At 40.0% G+C, this 18,753-nt stretch overlaps 1 protein-coding gene across 1 annotated transcript in view; it reads right to left on the bottom strand.

Moving 5' to 3' along the window:
• XRCC6 (X-ray repair cross complementing 6) overlaps positions 1 to 18,753 on the bottom strand; it is a 49,624-nt gene that overhangs the window by 15,812 nt on the left and 15,059 nt on the right. The window contains exons 5-7 of the mRNA XM_018563914.1: positions 12,501 to 12,755; positions 10,877 to 11,060; positions 9,064 to 9,280 (exon numbers count right to left, since the gene is read on the bottom strand). Of these exons, the coding sequence (XP_018419416.1) occupies positions 9,064 to 9,280; positions 10,877 to 11,060; positions 12,501 to 12,755 (656 nt within the window). The remainder of the gene's footprint in view (positions 1 to 9,063; positions 9,281 to 10,876; positions 11,061 to 12,500; positions 12,756 to 18,753) is intronic.

Raw genomic sequence — 18,753 nt, 5'->3', positions numbered from 1 at the left:
TAATAAACTGTGTGATTTGATATGATTTTATTCCCCCTGAATCTTGGAACTGTTTTGTTTTTTCTACATATGGGCATTTACCGCAGGGATACATTCCTTTTATTTTTGGTAACGTTGGCTTGATCGAACTATTCTTGCTTGGTTTATATTCCGAGTTTACCAGATGGTCTCTCAGATTTTTGGCTCTCCTTGCCGTCAAGAGTGGTCTCGGTCCAACAATATCAGCAAGTGTCGGGCATAGATTCAGAACATGCCAATGCTTTTCAAAAATCTGTTTCAGCTTTGGCCAGCTTGACCCATATTGTGTTATCATTCTCACATGGTTTACTGTCCTCTCTTTTTGTTCTCCTTCTTTGCTATTTCTTCCTTTAAGGATCTCAGCTCTACTTTTCTTTCCTACTTTGGTTTTACTTGTCCGGAGGGTTCTATGTGAATATCCTCTCTGTCTGAAGCGATTATAAAGGGATCTTGATTCCATCACATAATCTTTATGTTCTGTGCAGTTCCTTTTAATCCTCAGGAACTGCCCTGTGGGGATTCCTTGCTTCAGTGACAGGGGGTAATGGCTATTTGCATGCAGAAGTGTATTAGCTGCGGTTTCCTTTCTATAAGTTCTTGTGATCAATCTCCCCCTCCCGAACCCAATCATTAGGTCCAAGAAGGGGATTTCTCGATCACTAGAATTATATGTCAATCTTAAATTCCGATTATTAATGTTTAGTTCTGAAATGAATTCTTTTAGTTGATTTTCACTGCCCTGCCATACCATCAATACGTCATCCATATACCTGAGCCATGTTTTAGCATGACCCAGGTATGAACGATGACCATAGACTACCTCCATCTCCCAGAGTCCAAGATGTAAACATGCGTAGGCGGGTGCCCAGGGGGCTCCCATTGACGTTCCATTAAGTTGTTTATGATATGATCCTGCAAACTGAAAGCAATTATTGGAGAGGGCAAATTCTAACATTTCTACGAGAAACTCATTTTGCGCTGCCATTTCCGGGTAGTTCAATTCCAGGAAATGGCTGACTGCTTTTAGTCCCCATTCGTGAGGGATGGATGTATATAACGACTCAACACCCACTCCCACAAGTATGGCTCCATTTATTATCTCTAGATTCTCTATTTTATTTAATACATCTCCTGTATCTTTAACAAATGAAGGCAATTTGAAGACCATTTCCTTCAGGAGGTGGTCTAAGTACTTCCCTAGATTTTCCAGGGGCCACCCACTGCTGACACTATGGGTCTCCCTGGTGGGTTTGTGTTGTTTTTATGGATCTTTGGGATAGTATAAAATGTAGGGGTATTGAATGTGTTCGTTAGGAAGCCAGATTCCTTTTTTGACAGTAATCTCACATCTCTTGCTATGTCTATTTTATAATTATAGTCACAGATTCGTTTCTTAAAGGGGGAACTATCCAATCTCTCATATGTATCTCTGTCATTCAAAAGGCGTTTGGCTTCCATAACGTACATCCTTTCTGTCATTAGAACCACATTCCCCCCTTTGTCGCTATTTTTTATTATCAGTCCAGGTATGTCTTTCAGTTCTTTTAATGCTTTTCTTTCCATAGGGTTTAAATTATCCTGTCCTTTTATATCCCAGGTGGTTACCTTTAAGTCTTTTTCGACCAAGTCCTTAAAGAGGGCAATATGTCTATTATTTGTCAATGTTGGCATTGTTTTTGATTTTAATTTTAGAGGGGTATTTCTCGTGAGGTATTGGAACAACCATAGACCAACCAGTTACTGAAAATAGTGCTTAACTAAGGAAACTCCTCGGCCCCAAAAAGGAGGACAATAAACGGACTAACCTCGCAGAGGTATTAAGAAAAATCCTGGGATCTGGAAAAGCCACAGACGAATTTATTGCTGGTGATAGTGTTGAACAAACGGAACTTCCTGGATTCGAAAAAAGGAGGGGTACGAGACAGCTAACTGTGAGTACGGTCGACTATTATACAAGCTCCACTGGTCCCGCACAGGTCTCCCCCTTGAAATAGATCCTACATTAGGAGGAACTTCACTGCACTAGAAAGTTTGAATAACTCTAAAAAAACAAAATAATTGAGACTCTCTAAGTTATTAACAAATTGTGTTGAAGTACCGAAAAATCCTGAGGTATTGGAACAACCATAGACCAACCAGTTACTGAAAATAGTGCTTAACTAAGGAAACTCCTCGGCCTAAAAAAGGAGGACAATAAACGGACTAAGGTATTAAGAAAAATCCTGGGATCTGGAAAAGCCACAGACGAATTAATTGCTGGTGATAGTGTTGAACAAACGGAACTTCCTGGATTCAGCTAACTGTGAGTACGGTCGACTATTATACAAGCTCCACTGGTCCCGCACAGGTCTCCCCCTTGAAATAGATCCTACATCAGGAGGAACTTCACTGCACTGGGAAAGTTTGAATAACTCTAAAAAAACAAAATAATTGAGACTCTCTAAACGAATTCACTCATCAAAAGGGTTGATATACTGAGACCAGAGCATATATACATAATTATAGTGGATTGTTTCTGCCTCAAATTGTACTGTTTATAGAGACTTCCTCTCCTCAATTACAGACAAACAGTCCCTATTTCATTATACTTTTTATGTATCAGGTGCCACAAATAGGTCAGACCTATATCTTAAAGTAAAACTACAGTTCAGATTCCCCCCCCTCCCCCCTTATTTTTGTATTTTTTGCATCTTCAAAAGCAGGAATAAAAGTACCGAGAGGGACCAAGAGTTATATTGGGAGAATTCCCCCTTTAGAAATTTTGAAGATATTATTTGCCGTAATCTGTGTGAGTGCATAGTATGTATGGAAGAATGCATGTATGAATGTTATGGACAACGTTGTTCTTTTATGAAGATTTTTGTAGAAATGGAGTAACAGGTGCTGAATATGAGATTTTGTAACTAATAAAGTTTATACTTTTACAAGAAAGCATAGAGGTCTCGGTCTATTCAGTAACCATCTTTCACAGTGCCCTTTCTTTTGAAAACACTGTTACCATTTTTTTGTGCTCTTTGGCTGCAATGTAATTCTTTAAGAAAAACTCTGGTCTCTCTGGTCAAGAAACATTCTATAGTTTCTCTAACGGATTTCCTTTTTCATTTTTATTCTGAAGTATGATCAAATGCTAAAGGGTTAAATAGCTTTTCAAAACGTAAGCCCCAGTGTCCCTCTGATGGGGGGAAAGAATACAATGTATGCGACAGTGGGGCAGCAAGGGCGTAGCATACCTGGTTGAATTTATTGTGCAAGACTGTGTTTTAGCGTTTAGTTCAGTAACTATACATACACTTTTATTTACAGTTTATTCTGTATTATTTTTTGTGTGTTATTGTTTTCACTCTTGATCAGTAAAGCAATTACTGGAACTCTTAGACTCCTCCCTTTGCAGGGCTAAGTATTTTTTACACTCTGGCGCAATCTGATTGAGAATATTGTTCATTCTGTTTTCTTGTGCGAGATGTGCACATGTTAGTACCCTATGCAGTGCAAGATGTTTTATCGTGTGTTGCAGCACGTTGTGTTACCACAGCCGATTCATTTTGAATTGACAGTTTCCCCAGCACACTCGCCAGCCAGCATGCAAAAAAACTTGTCTCACCGCTAAGGTTAAAAACAGAGGTTTAGATACACGTCTTCTGCAGAAAATGTGAAAGCCGCACCAAGGCACCTCTAGATAGTGCAGTAGTTTTGAATTGAGCCCGCAGGAAGCAAAATCACCCTGCTCTATTTTTTTTTCTATTCTGTAGTGGGAGAGCCTTTCAAAATAAATGGCACTGCAAAGCATTGCGTCATGCTTGGTGCATTATCTTGCGTTTTAATGTACATTACTGCAACACAACGGTGTGAACAGGTCTTTAAAGAGCACCTATCCTTACCCTAAGGGTCCTTTCACATGTAGGTGATGCATCCCACTTTGGCAAAGCAGCAAGAAAAACAGACATGCACCATTTTTCCTTTATTATCTCTAGATTCTCTATTTTATTTAATACATCTCCTGTATCTTTAACAAATGAAGGCAATTTGAAGACCATTTCCTTCAGGAGGTGGTCTAAGTACTTCCCTAGATTTTCCAGGGGCCACCCACTGCTGACACTATGGGTCTCCCTGGTGGGTTTGTGTTGTTTTTATGGATCTTTGGGATAGTATAAAATGTAGGGGTATTGAATGTGTTCGTTAGGAAGCCAGATTCCTTTTTTGACAGTAATCTCACATCTCTTGCTATGTCTATTTTATAATTATAGTCACAGATTCGTTTCTTAAAGGGGGAACTATCCAATCTCTCATATGTATCTCTGTCATTCAAAAGGCGTTTGGCTTCCATAACGTACATCCTTTCTGTCATTAGAACCACATTCCCCCCTTTGTCGCTATTTTTTATTATCAGTCCAGGTATGTCTTTCAGTTCTTTTAATGCTTTTCTTTCCATAGGGTTTAAATTATCCTGTCCTTTTATATCCCAGGTGGTTACCTTTAAGTCTTTTTCGACCAAGTCCTTAAAGAGGGCAATATGTCTATTATTTGTCAATGTTGGCATTGTTTTTGATTTTAATTTTAGAGGGGTATTTCTCGTGAGGTATTGGAACAACCATAGACCAACCAGTTACTGAAAATAGTGCTTAACTAAGGAAACTCCTCGGCCCCAAAAAGGAGGACAATAAACGGACTAACCTCGCAGAGGTATTAAGAAAAATCCTGGGATCTGGAAAAGCCACAGACGAATTTATTGCTGGTGATAGTGTTGAACAAACGGAACTTCCTGGATTCGAAAAAAGGAGGGGTACGAGACAGCTAACTGTGAGTACGGTCGACTATTATACAAGCTCCACTGGTCCCGCACAGGTCTCCCCCTTGAAATAGATCCTACATTAGGAGGAACTTCACTGCACTAGAAAGTTTGAATAACTCTAAAAAAACAAAATAATTGAGACTCTCTAAGTTATTAACAAATTGTGTTGAAGTACCGAAAAATCCTGAGGTATTGGAACAACCATAGACCAACCAGTTACTGAAAATAGTGCTTAACTAAGGAAACTCCTCGGCCTAAAAAAGGAGGACAATAAACGGACTAAGGTATTAAGAAAAATCCTGGGATCTGGAAAAGCCACAGACGAATTAATTGCTGGTGATAGTGTTGAACAAACGGAACTTCCTGGATTCAGCTAACTGTGAGTACGGTCGACTATTATACAAGCTCCACTGGTCCCGCACAGGTCTCCCCCTTGAAATAGATCCTACATCAGGAGGAACTTCACTGCACTGGGAAAGTTTGAATAACTCTAAAAAAACAAAATAATTGAGACTCTCTAAACGAATTCACTCATCAAAAGGGTTGATATACTGAGACCAGAGCATATATACATAATTATAGTGGATTGTTTCTGCCTCAAATTGTACTGTTTATAGAGACTTCCTCTCCTCAATTACAGACAAACAGTCCCTATTTCATTATACTTTTTATGTATCAGGTGCCACAAATAGGTCAGACCTATATCTTAAAGTAAAACTACAGTTCAGATTCCCCCCCCTCCCCCCTTATTTTTGTATTTTTTGCATCTTCAAAAGCAGGAATAAAAGTACCGAGAGGGACCAAGAGTTATATTGGGAGAATTCCCCCTTTAGAAATTTTGAAGATATTATTTGCCGTAATCTGTGTGAGTGCATAGTATGTATGGAAGAATGCATGTATGAATGTTATGGACAACGTTGTTCTTTTATGAAGATTTTTGTAGAAATGGAGTAACAGGTGCTGAATATGAGATTTTGTAACTAATAAAGTTTATACTTTTACAAGAAAGCATAGAGGTCTCGGTCTATTCAGTAACCATCTTTCACAGTGCCCTTTCTTTTGAAAACACTGTTACCATTTTTTTGTGCTCATTACCCCTGGTTACATGACCTGGATGACCTATCCCAATAAACATAAAGGGATATATATGGTATATCGGAGCTCCAGGGAACAAAACATTTTTTCCATTGCAGCCAAAGAACCTTCAACTGCATTTGTGGTTATCTGTAGATAAAGGCTGTATGGGGCTGCACAGTGGTCAGGACACTATCTGCATGGAGTTTGCATGTTCTCCCTCTGCTTGCATAGGTTTCTTCCAGGTACTCTGGTTTCCTCCCACACTCCAAGCACATGTATATTAGTATATGTAATGATAATATTGCAATCACACCTACTGCAGTCTAAGAATGTGGATTTCACATACTGCAAACAAGGCTTGTTACACGCAATTATTGACCTAATGGGAACCTGTGACCAGAAAGAGTGCTTGTATAAGTAAAAAAATAAAATAAAGCATGTTATGCTGAACATACATGCTACTGACTGTTAAATCAACCTCAGATTTATCAAAACTACCTTAACCAATCAATCAATCTGTATTCAATCAGGCAGACCCTTGTAAAGGTGCCCATACACCTATCAATTATCGTTCAGAAATCGATCAGTTGATGGGAACCCAACAATTTCTTTTTACTGTACTCCTGGCCAAATTTTCTCGATCGGTCAGGCTGGAATTTTCCAAAATAATAGATGGATTAGAGGGGGTTTCCGAAGAAAAAAATAAAAATAAATCACATCATGAACACTACACAAGCGCAAATGAAAATCTGTTCTGTCGATCGCTGAAATTCGGCGAGTTAGTATTGCTAACAAATGATTATCGAAACGACTTTGATGGGCTATTTGAGGTAGAATAGAAAGAGGGTTCTTGGACACAATGAAAATTCCCGAATGAAAATCGCAGAGTGTATGGCCAGCTTTATATACTCGTTGGTGATTGTACAATCAGACAATGTGGGTGGTGATCTGGTGTTCAGATCAATGTATAATTGCGGAGCCTTGCGCTTGTGACATAAGTATATTCGGATGTCCCAGCCCATCCTTTTGTCATCTACAGATGTTGAAAAAGCATTTGATACGGTGGCCTGGGACTATCTAATGCCTACTTTACAGCATATGGGATTGGGTATTAAAATGATGAGTTGGATCACAGCATTATATGATAAACCGAGTGCTCAGGCCCGAATTAATGGCATGCTTAGTGAAAGCTTTACCCTAGAGAATGGCACACGTCAGGGGTGCCCCCTCTCCCCTCTTTTGTTTATAATCTCACTGGAGCCTTTCCTTTCTCATATACAAATTCTGATATTCATGGAGTGAAGATAGGAAAGAGGTAACATAAATATGCTGCTTATGCAGATGGTATTTTATTTTATATACAACCACCTCATATTTCTATTCCAAACGTATTGTCAGAATTACAGGAATATGAAGAATTGTCGAATTTTAAGATTAAGCTTGCAAAATCGGAAATACTTAACATGAACGTACCATCTAGAAAGTGGACATTCCAAGACCAAACTTTACCTTTTTTTGGCAGCCACATAAGTTGAAATATTTGGGAGTGTATCTTACTCCCTGTTATAGAGAGTTGTTTTGTTATAGCTTTATTCCGCTTTTGAACCAGGTTCGACAAAATCTACATCAATGAACTGCTTTTCCATATTCATGCATTGGTAGAATTAACACAATAAAAATGAATGTCCTGCCAAGGGTTCTCTTCTTGTTCCAGATGTTGCCAATAGCACACCCTCCTAGTTGTTTTTTTTAGAACACTATGTTCTATAACATAAGGAGAGCAAGAATATCTGACGGTCTGCTAACTAGAGCAAAGACATATGGGGGCTGGCGTTACCCGATTTTAAACATTATCATCATGCTGTAGTTTTATGCAAAATGTTGAACTGGCAATATGATAAGCTTTCTAAACTATGGGTTTCTGTAGAATATGGAATGATATGCATGAAGTAGATCTGAGTGTAATTGGCTGGATACCCCAAAAAATATAGGTGTTTGTCCAGGGAATCCCATCCTAAACACACTAAATGTATGGGATGGATGGTTATATAACTCTCCGCTAATGCCTTTGTTGGGCCATCATTATTTCCCACCGGGTCTATCAGACCAATATTATAGTGGATGGGTAGATGATGAGTCACTCGTTTTACATCATATTATAGATAGGGCGTTGCTGAAACCCCTGTCAATGATCTGTAAATCTTCTTCTCCCAATGTAATGGATAGGTGGCATTATTATCAATTGTCTCATTTTTTTCAAGCATTACCAAAACCTATTAGAACTTGAAATGAATTGCATCATGGACACCTCCCCCCTTCCCCAAGTGGATTTGTCGGCTAACGAAGGGAAGGGGGGGAGGAGTCCGGTGACGTCGATGTCCGTGACGGCTAACATCAGAAGCTCCAACCAGCAAGGCAAATGGCAGCAAAGTAATGAAAAACCCGTTCGTCCGGCTCAGCTCAGTGCAGTGACATCAGAAGCTTCTGATGTCACTGCACTGAGCCGGACGAACTGTTTTTTTATTACTTAGCTGCCATTTGCCTTGCTGGTTGGATCCAGCAATACCCAATGCTTGTACTGTTTACACCATTGTGAGTACGCATTTTTTATTTAATAAATTGCATTTTATTGCACGTTACGTACTATGTCCTTGTCCTTTTTCTCTTTCCACCTGGATTTATGCTGGTACCTGTGATCTTAGGAGACCTTATCGCCTTTTCTGTGCATGGGCTTCCTTCCCCCATTAAGAAGGGAAAAAGCGCATTTGACCTAGCTCTGTGGGTCTACCTCCCCAGGTGAGCACTCACTTGTTGTCATCACTCACTGGGTGGAGGTGAAGGTCTGCTTGCATTGTGTGATTATCCTTACCTGAGAGTTACATGCAGATTGGCTGCAAATCATCTGAGGAATTTTTTTGCACAATCACTATTGTTTGCTTTTGTTTTTTCCTGGGACTCTTTTTGTCTATATTGCTTTTTTGTCTGTGTGTAGCTATTTTCAATGCTTCATTTGGTTGAAGGCTCATATATGTGACGCATTTATATATGTTTCTATTTATTAGATGTGTATGATTATTAGCTCGGCACAAAATTGTTTTTCACATTTTCCAGATATTTAGTTATATCCTTAGTGCTTAGTAGCTCTTATTTTCACATTTACACTTACTGGCGCTGATCACCTTATTGTTTATTTTTTGTTCTGTCTGTACCTGTGATCTTTTTGTGTCACTGGGTAGAAGCAAACTTCCATTCTCCCTATTGAAAGAACGTGTTTTGGTTTTTACAGGCTCATTGGACTCGCGGTAAAGCTTGACGGGAGGTGGCTTCATAGCTTTCTGCAACAGGTTATAAACACCAACCGTAAGACTGACATCATCACCCAACTTCAATGAGAGTCTGCAATGGATTAAAATAAAACATTGAGTTGACATCTCAGAAAAAAAGAAATGCTTTAACTAAAGGCCAATATGGTTACAACAAATATATATTTGCTACACGCCCACAGAATGAATTCTAAATTTGGCATTAATACTTTTTTATAGTTTCCATTTCCTGTTCTATTATCTGTGCCACCACATTATTTATTTTGACAGATTGTTACAGTAAAAATAAACCTCCTGGGGCTGAACACCACAGGGAGCTTACTGAATTATTTCTCTGTAAACATAACTTCTCATGTTAAATACTGCCTGCAAGTTATAAGCTCTTCCATATACTGTGCATATGTGAGGTTAACATACTAGCACCATACTAGCTCAACTAGATAATGATAAATACACCACTTGTGTTGTACTGTGAAGTAAACATACAACCCTGCTGTGATTGCTAGGATAATTGACGGGGAATCGGGAATTGGGTATCACCCAATTCCCGATTAATTATACGCCACACTAGAGACAGATAAGGTGCCCATACACTGCACGATTCTCATACGAGAATCGCGGGAAATCGCGCGATCGTACGAGAATCGTGCAGTGTGAATGAAGACGTGCGACCGTTTCTACTGTACGGTCGCATGTCTTTTGTCTAAGGAGCATGCTAGAAAACCAGCCGAGAATTGCACGATTTTCGGGTGGTTTTTACCTTGATTGTAAGATCAATGCCGCATGCGCACACTGCCCGTTCAGCATTGCGGTCATCGGAAGCCCGCCCCTCAGGGGGCGGGCTTGCAATGATCGCAAGTATGATCTGCCTGTCCAAGATGGGCAGATCGTACGTTTTTTTAATTACTTTACAACCATCGCAAGACTAAGGTCTTGCGATGGTTGTAAAGTGTATGACCACCTTTAGGCTATTTAATTTCTTATTGGAAGATTGTACTATGATGCATTGAGGTTGTTTGGGCAAGTTAACCATTGCCACCACATACTCTTGGGCTTGAGCGCGTGACTGCTAACGTGTCTCCGCAGCTGAGTTCCATCTTCCTCCTTAAAGGGATATTACAGTTGCTGGCTTGTCCACAGCCCAACCTCATAATAAAATAAACAGGCTTCACCATTGGAGTAGGCATACCATGAAGGCTGCCCATACTGGCCTTATATATATATATATATACATACATGCTTTTGGCTTGGCTGGCATGTTGATCTGCTGGCTTCAGGGCTTTAAGTCAATGACCCAGAAAAAGTGAGCAGTAGAGTTCTAACATTTCTATGACTTTCAGCATACTTACTTTGGATAACTGACTCAAAGTACTGAAACCAGTGGAGTTGGATTACCTGCTCTGCATTAGACTGAACCAACAAACCATCCTCCAGGAGCAACGTGGCCACAGCAGTACAGGACGTATTCACAAAGCCAGGGGACTGTAGCAATATTGAAGGAACAAGACTTGGGAGGATGCATAGCCAAGTAAAAATGTATAATTCATACTGGAAGGGCAATTTCATTTTAATCTCTCATATTCTGTCTAAAACTAAATATAGTTATTTTTTAAAAATCAACAGAATAATCACAACATACCTGAAATTATTTTTAAACAAATAAAAGTACCTGCATAGAGCCCGCTTTTTGCTTTCTTTGGCCCGCACTCTTCTCATTAGGTCATCCAATTTCCTGGAAGCCGAATGCTGAACACCAAGATCCTCATCCTCATCAGTGTTTACAATATCACGATAGAATAGAGAGATGTTAAAACCACCAGGCTTTTCAAGGTGCAATAGATCCAAGATGATACCTGAAAATATATGACATACAACTCAAATCCAACACAATGTTCATGTGAAGACGTTTCCACAAGGAAAATGCCTATTTTATACCAAGTACAACAAGTAAAACGTCATACAATTCTCTTAAGTGCTGCCAACCTACACGGGGAAGAACCACCAGGCTGAGACAGTAATGTTCTTGAATGGGTCTTCTAAATAATCAAGGTAAGCGATTATCCAAAATAAATTTCTCTTGGTGGAAATATGGGGGCAGATCTTTTTACAAATGCTAGTTGCCTGACTATTCTAATGACCCCAAATCTTCAGTACTTGCTGTATCACTAACCTGGAACAAGTCTACAGATTAGGAAAGCGAGAAGCTTTTTTTCCCCCATATACATGCTCTGGATCAGTGGCTAAGTATTCAAGCAGGAGGGTCAGCATAACTGACAAAAACAAGTCTGTTTCAGAGTGGTCAGCACCTGCACTCTCACTGGTTCTCATAACAGGTTTCCTACAGACTCACAATTTGAAAAAGTTTTAATGGATAATAAATACAAAGTATTCTGCATGACACAAACATTTCAGAGTTAAGGTTAGGTAAGGTTTTAATCTGAAGTAAACTTTAGGTTTCTAACACTCCATTTGTGTTTTTTATTTTAGATAAAAGATACTATTTAATTATTTTTTATCCGATTAAAATCGAAAAATCGGCCAACTAATTATGTAAATAATCGTTAGTTGCAGCCCTAGATGACATACAGTAGAAAGAGCACATAATGCATATGTTATGGTCAAATCTTGGCATTTCGCTAACGTTTTCTATTTGCAAACTTATGCCCATGAGCTTGCACGTGCAAACACCAATACTTGCATTTGTACGTTTATACCTGTAAACAGAGCATTGCGTCTATATAATCCTATGCAGTAGCTGAGGCTCCAGGGAGCTGCAAATACAGTAGTTTGTTTACCACTGTATGCCTAAACGCCTGTATTTGCATCCATAGGGATGACCCCTTACTGGTCAATAGGACAGAATGTTTGTGAGGAAGGCAGACTAGAGGTGCACCAAAATGGACATTTTAAAACCGAAACGAAAAAAAAAAAAAATTTACGGCTAAAGTGCCATTTTTGGCCAATATGTTTCGGCGGCCGATATATCGGTGCATCCCTACAGCAGACAACTGTCAACACTACCTGGAAGTGCCAAAGCTTTGACAAAATGGCCTGGCAGAGCAGGGTCAGTAAAAGCTGCTGCAGGTATGAAAATACAGTTCATGCAAAGTACTCTAATCTACAGCAAGAACCTTTTAGGAAGCTTCCACACTTTCTACATGATAAAATCCAAAAATTGATACACTGAATAATTTCTCCTTTTGGGACAGAAAAGGGAGATATCAAGTTCAGCACACATTTGAGACCCTTGTTATGTCTTAACACTACACAAGTACCAACATCTCTTTTCTTACCGGTTTCACGAAGGTCTCTTGCCTTGGCTCTTGCTTGTGTGGTTTTGGCAGCATCAGTGAAATGTGGATTGTCTTCATTGGTGAACAGCATAATACGTTTATGACTCAGTTTCAACTTAACATTGCTAAAGAGGTTTGAGCATTGCCAAAGAGCTTCTCCCAGGGAGTAATCCATTGAATGGCCTATGGTGTTGGAGAAAAAAGACCTTCCCTTTTCTTCTCTGTAGTTATCTAGATCCAGAACTCGTTTTGCTCCTATTCATGGGACAAACACAATGGTCAATAGGGTATTTAAGATACCTCAAAAACAATTACAGTGTTTTATAAAATTTTTCAGTTAATAATAATACAAACTGAACAGGATATGTATTAAAACTGTGTACAAATGAAAGCCTTAAATGTCCTAAAATGGTAAAAAAAAAATATTTAGGTAGGCAAATCAGTAAGCGATTGTCAATTTAACTAATGTTTACTGATGCGGTTAAATTTGCTGCTATATTTGGTCTTGGCATTCGATGGCAAGAATTATTTGCTATTCTCCATTGCTGTATATTCATGAATTGATGTGGGATTTGTAGTCCGATGTTGCTGGTTTTCATTCTCCATTGCTGAATAATCATGGATTGAGTTACATTTCTTCATAATTAAAAAGAAACTGCCCTAAAATCATTAGTCTGTATTGTTTTTAAAAAAAGGACTTAGAATTAATGAGACTGGACCGTTTTTGAAATTTCATACAAAATTTCTGGTGTGCTTAAGAGCCTGGCTCCATTATAGAAACTACGGGTTGTCAAAGAACAGTTGTATAGTATCTTTGGCATTAGAGTGGAACTAAGGTTTTCAGCCTCACAGGAGCTTTTTCTCCCTCACTGGTGACCCTTACATCTTCTTCCTGTTTTCTTCTAGGTTCTGAAGTTTTTTTTATAGTCTTGGCTGGCCAGATTTGGATGTCTTTACTCCTGTGCATGCACATGGGAGTTGATCTACCCTGGCAGCTGTCACTTATTCCCATCTTGCAAATGCCAGGATTGCACACTGAGCTATGCATGCACAGCTGCCATTGGACAATTACACACAAAAAAAAAAAAACGCTACCAGACAGAAGATATTTTATGGCAGAAGAAACATAGATGGGGATTTATCAAAACTGGAGCAGACAAAATCTTGGTTGGAAGACTTGGCAACTTCATACATGAGGTGAAAGAGTGGAACCTTGAACATAAAGATGGATTAATTACAACAGGCAGACCTGACACACTGAAGGAGTAAAGCATAAAATAGAGGGAAACTTGAAATACAATTTATTAAAATGGTTATTAAGTCCTTTAACCCTTTCGCTGCCAAGCCCTCCGGAACATTTTTCAAATCAGCTGGCCAAGCCATTTTTGAATTTTCTGCAATTTTTTCCTATTGATTTGATTTCCAACTGCTGCATTGCTAGCGTTTGTAATTGGCAGTGTCGTGAGCCTCCTGGAGTAGGTTGAGGAATGCAAACATGGATCTCAGGTGAACACTGAGTGATTCAAGGGTCGAAGGGTCTTCATGCAGAAGGGACCTGCCCTGAGAAAAAATAAAATTGATCTAATAAAACCATGTTTTTTTTAGTAGGTTTCACATTTGCTTTTAGAGGAGAGCACGTTAACGCTAGCCTTTTCCCCAGAGCTTGTTGCCTGTGTGTGCAAGGCTCTGCAGCAAGGTGGGGACCTGGACATGCTGGCACGGTTCCTGTGAAGGGGAGAACCCTGGGGACCGTGGCAAGTACCGGCTGCGAAGAGAAAGTTCCAGTTTGAAAACCAGAGGCAGCGGGACTGCAACCCGCCCAAGGCTCAGCCCTAGAGGTGAGCCAGATGACGGTGATCCCCCTACTCTACTGTACTCTGCCATTGTCGCCACTGCAATATAGCTGTTGACTAAACTTTTTCTGCACTTTTCCCAGGCAGAAATCATTTACTGATCAAGGATGGAAGGCAGCTCGAGGCATGGCAGGGAGCGGGCTCACTGTGTTTTGAAACCTGATTCTGGGTTCCATGGGCTCAGATTTTATTCAGATGACAGGAGATGGGCTCAATGTGTGCCACAGCACTCTGATCCTTGTTGCTGTTGTTGTGGCAGTCATGTTGATGACTTTTGCAGGTTTGGATCCAAGTCAGTTGGTGAGATTTGTTCAGAGGCGTCACAATGGGGGTGAGGCCGTGACTGGGTTCCACAAAACGTAATTTTGGGGTCACCCCCTCTGAAAAGTCAGGCACTCTGTCATGGATCCGGAGCCTGAGCTGCACGAGAGAGGGGGGGACCCAGCAGCATACCTTATCCCGCCATATAAACATCCCCTCCTCTCTGCTGGTGTCCATCACCAAAATGGCTGACAGCAGTGATGTGCACGTGATGTAATTACGCACGTGCAAAATGGTGTAACGTGTGATGTGCACACAGTTTGCACCCGGTCTGTTTACGCCGCTAGATTTGTGACTTTTGGATTGGCTTTGAATGTGATGAATAGATTGTGTGCTTAGATCAGTGGTGTCCAAGCTGCGGCGCATGTGCTGGATGCAGGTCTATGCCTCATGTTTGTTGATTACAATAAAGTATTCTTAGGTCTGTCTTCTAAGTTGCTATCAATAAAAACCTTATTTAAATACGGTTTTGGTTGAAATTATTTTTTTGTATCAAGACAAGTAGATTGTCATGAGGGACAAGTACATTGGCCCCCGCTTTGGTCTTTGGACAAGTAGTTTTTTTAAAAACTCCAACACCCCTGCCCATAGAAAAAAAAAAAATGGTACTACTGATTTTATAGGTTTTGTGATAGTTGTGCAAATGTTTACCAAAATTATATTTTCGATGAAAAAAAATACTATCATTAACTTAAAAGTCTTACTAAATCTAAAAAACTGTATTAAAAAAAAACCAAGCAGTGGGATAATGCGCACCTGCTGGTATGGCACTGCACATGTTTACTTAATGTGTGAATTCTGTGTGCTGTTTAAGTCTAGGTCCACATTATGTGCTTCTGTAGTGAACGTACACATTGATGAATGTTTTTGTGTGCATTAAAGTGGTCTCCATTAGGGCAGCCCATTTATATGAATATGCTATGCCCACCACACAGAAATCATATCAAAAAGGTGCAGGGTCACATTTGGCATGAATGGCTATGATCAGTGATTAATCATTTATTAGTACAGCCAGGGGACCATTCTACTATAGGTTCATGATCGTGAAGCTTAGGTCTTTAACAAGTGGGAGGAGACAGCCAGGATTTTCATCAGCAATTTCAAGTCATCGTTTAAAAGTGAGATACTGTGGTAGCTCGAACTAGAAGGGTCTTTCACTTGTTTGGGAATAGCTGTGATGTGAGCCCTTAATGAGTCCTAGGAGACTTGTGAGTGATGAGTTAGAGAGTTGAGAGCCTATGTAAAGTGAAGAGCCAGATGGGGTAGTATAATTTTTCAATATTGTATTAACAGGCCATTTTGTCATGCTGTAGACGGGGTGTCTAGTTTGAGCAGCTTAGAGAAGAAAACATTTTTGTCAGCTTTGGACTGAGAAGGGAGAGAGTGTGAGATGTTGTCCTGAAGGTTGTATTGAGACGAGTAGAGGGCACCAATGGTGTTTGCTAGGTCTTTCGAATAGCCTATGTTTTTGCCCCGTAGAGTAGTGATAGAAGGGAATACAATAGAGGAGCTGTCTCTTGAGGCTTTAGCTAGGAGGCTGATTCAGAAAGTTGATTTGTTTGAGGAATGAGAGTTCCAACTCTGTAGCATGGTCTAGTCTGTGTTTTTGTGTCTAGCCTCTAAATGGTAAATGTTGTTGAATAGTTGATTGATTTTGGCTTCCCATTTAACTATGAATGCGTGCTTAATTAAGATCCTCCAAGCTAAGCTTCCAAACTAACATGGGATCACTGTTGTCAGCAGTTTATGTAGAGAATACAGGTCTAATTCCTTAGCTACATCCTCAAGGATTTGGAGATTCTGTAGGAAGCTTTCGTTTAAACACCAGTGCCAGGCTCTGGGAGATCTGTCAGCTATTAACGCGACTTGTATTAACACTGGGATTTGATCTGCCTCTGTTATGTTGACTATGTCCAATTTTGCTATTAGATGGATATTCCTGTGATGGACTAAGAAGAGCTCAATCTAAAAGTACAGCGCGTTACGGAGTATGTAGGCAATGCAAGAGGTTTGGGGGAAGGAGGATGTGCTGAAGGATGTGTCAATATTGTGATCGGGGGAGATCAGGATATGCATCTAGGATAAGGATACCTTCAGCAAAAGCAATCAGCTTGTCTAAGATACTTTTAATAAAGTAATCTTGGTTAACGTTCTGGTCATACTGCCGACAGGGTTAAATTAGTGTTGCCTATGGAACCTTTGTGAAAGAGGTTTCTGCCATTGTCCCTGCTATGCGAGTCTAGTGCCACCCAGGGTATATTAGCAATTCATTTTGAGACCCTTTCAGATTTTGCCTCCTTGGTACAACTGTGATATGAAATGGGAAAAAGCCTGTCCCCAGGAAGGGAGACTTGTCTTCCCTTAAGTGTGTTTCTTGGATATTTGCAACATTGCCCCCAAAGTTTTAAGATTATTAAGGATTATTCACCCCTTTTTCAAAAGAGATAAGGACCTTGGCATTAGGGAGACATTATTCGAGTTTCACCTGTAGGGTGGTAGGGATTAAGTCCCTAGTTTACCATTGTAAAGCTTTTAGAACTACTCACCCCGAAACATGGATGAGAGTAGGGCCTCCCCTACCTGGGAGGAAGCACGCGACAGCATGAGTGAGGTATGCTCAGAGTTAATAATCAAATAACCTTATTACAAACATGAACAAATTTGTTGATATCCTTCCGCGGAAATGTAGAATCTACAATTTTCTCTGAAATAAGGCAAAATTGACCAATAGTAGGCATTGTTTATTCCCAATTTAATAAAAATCAGACTTTGTTTTTGATTCAACAGAATTCTTCAAAATATAAAAAACAAATAAAAATGCAATGGACAAAAATAATGGGACCCTTAACTTAATATTTTGTTGCACAACCTTTAGGGGTCATTACTGCAAGCAAGCAATTTCTCCAGCTCTAAATAAGAATTCTACACCTGCCAACAAATAGTTTGGCCCACTATTCTTGAGCAAACTGCTCCAGCTGTCACAGTTTTGAAGGTTTCTTTCTCCAGACTCCATGTTTTATCTCTTTCCATAGACAGTCGATAGGGTTCAAATCAGGGCTCATAGAAGGCCACTTCAGAACAGTTCAATGTTTTGTTCTTTGCCGTGTGTTTTGGGTCATTATACTGTTGGGACCCATGACCTGTGACTAAGGCAGAGCTTTCGGTCACTAGACAGTGCATTTTGCTCCAAAATTCATTGAGTCTTGAGTTTTTATTGTGCCCTATACAGATTTAAGGTCCATGCTAGATGCATCAACGCAGCCCGTCATTCAAAACGTGACAGATGGTGTGATTAGACAACGATGTACCTTGACCATAGAGTTCAGCTCGTTTCTCTTTGGAGGTTTTCCTTGGCTCTCTCTGCCATTCACACTATCCTTCTGTTCAATCTGGGTTGATTTTCCTCTTGTGGCCACATCCAGGGAGGTTGGCTACACTCCTATGGACATTAAACTTCTTAATATCTGCAACTGTAGCCATGGGAACATCAAGCTACTTTTCCCTTCGGGTTCAGATCTATAATTTCCTTTTGGATATCCTTAGACTACTCTCTTGTTTACTTTAACTGATCCATATCCACTGCAGTACACACTATATCAAGGAGTCAGGAGGAATTCATTATTGTTTCAATGAGCTGTAAAAAAGGTACCCACAAATTTGTCCATGTCTGTATAAAAGTTAAAACCCTCCTGAGCCTAAGGAAATTTAGAGAGTACATACTAAGCCAATGGGAGAGGGGACCCAGGGATGACAAACAAGGGTATAAAAAGGGTACCAATCATTTGATGAGGATACAGTATTGTCTCTAAATTCTGGCTCATCAAAGGTGATAGTGGGAGCTGGCCTGTGGGGGGACAAGGGGGAGTCTTGAGGAGGATTGCTAGTTGTATATTTAAAGGGATCCCAACGAGGTTCGTCAGACTAGAAGAAATTCATACCACTGACAGCTGAACCAGTGATGTGTTTGTAAGATGTTTTTCCCAGATTCTTCCAGATAGCAGTGAGCTGCAGCAGTTAAGGCTCGGAGGGTCAGAGCATCAAGGAGGTCTATGAGGTGAGGGCTGAAAAGAAAAGAGGGG

The sequence above is a fragment of the Nanorana parkeri genome, unplaced genomic scaffold (assembly GCF_000935625.1).
Source record: "Nanorana parkeri isolate BGI_ZX_2015 unplaced genomic scaffold, ASM93562v1 scaffold711, whole genome shotgun sequence".
NCBI classification, from domain to species: Eukaryota; Metazoa; Chordata; class Amphibia; order Anura; family Dicroglossidae; genus Nanorana; species Nanorana parkeri.
The sequence above is the reverse complement of the archived record's forward strand: the minus strand, read 5'-3'. Positions and strand labels throughout refer to the sequence as shown.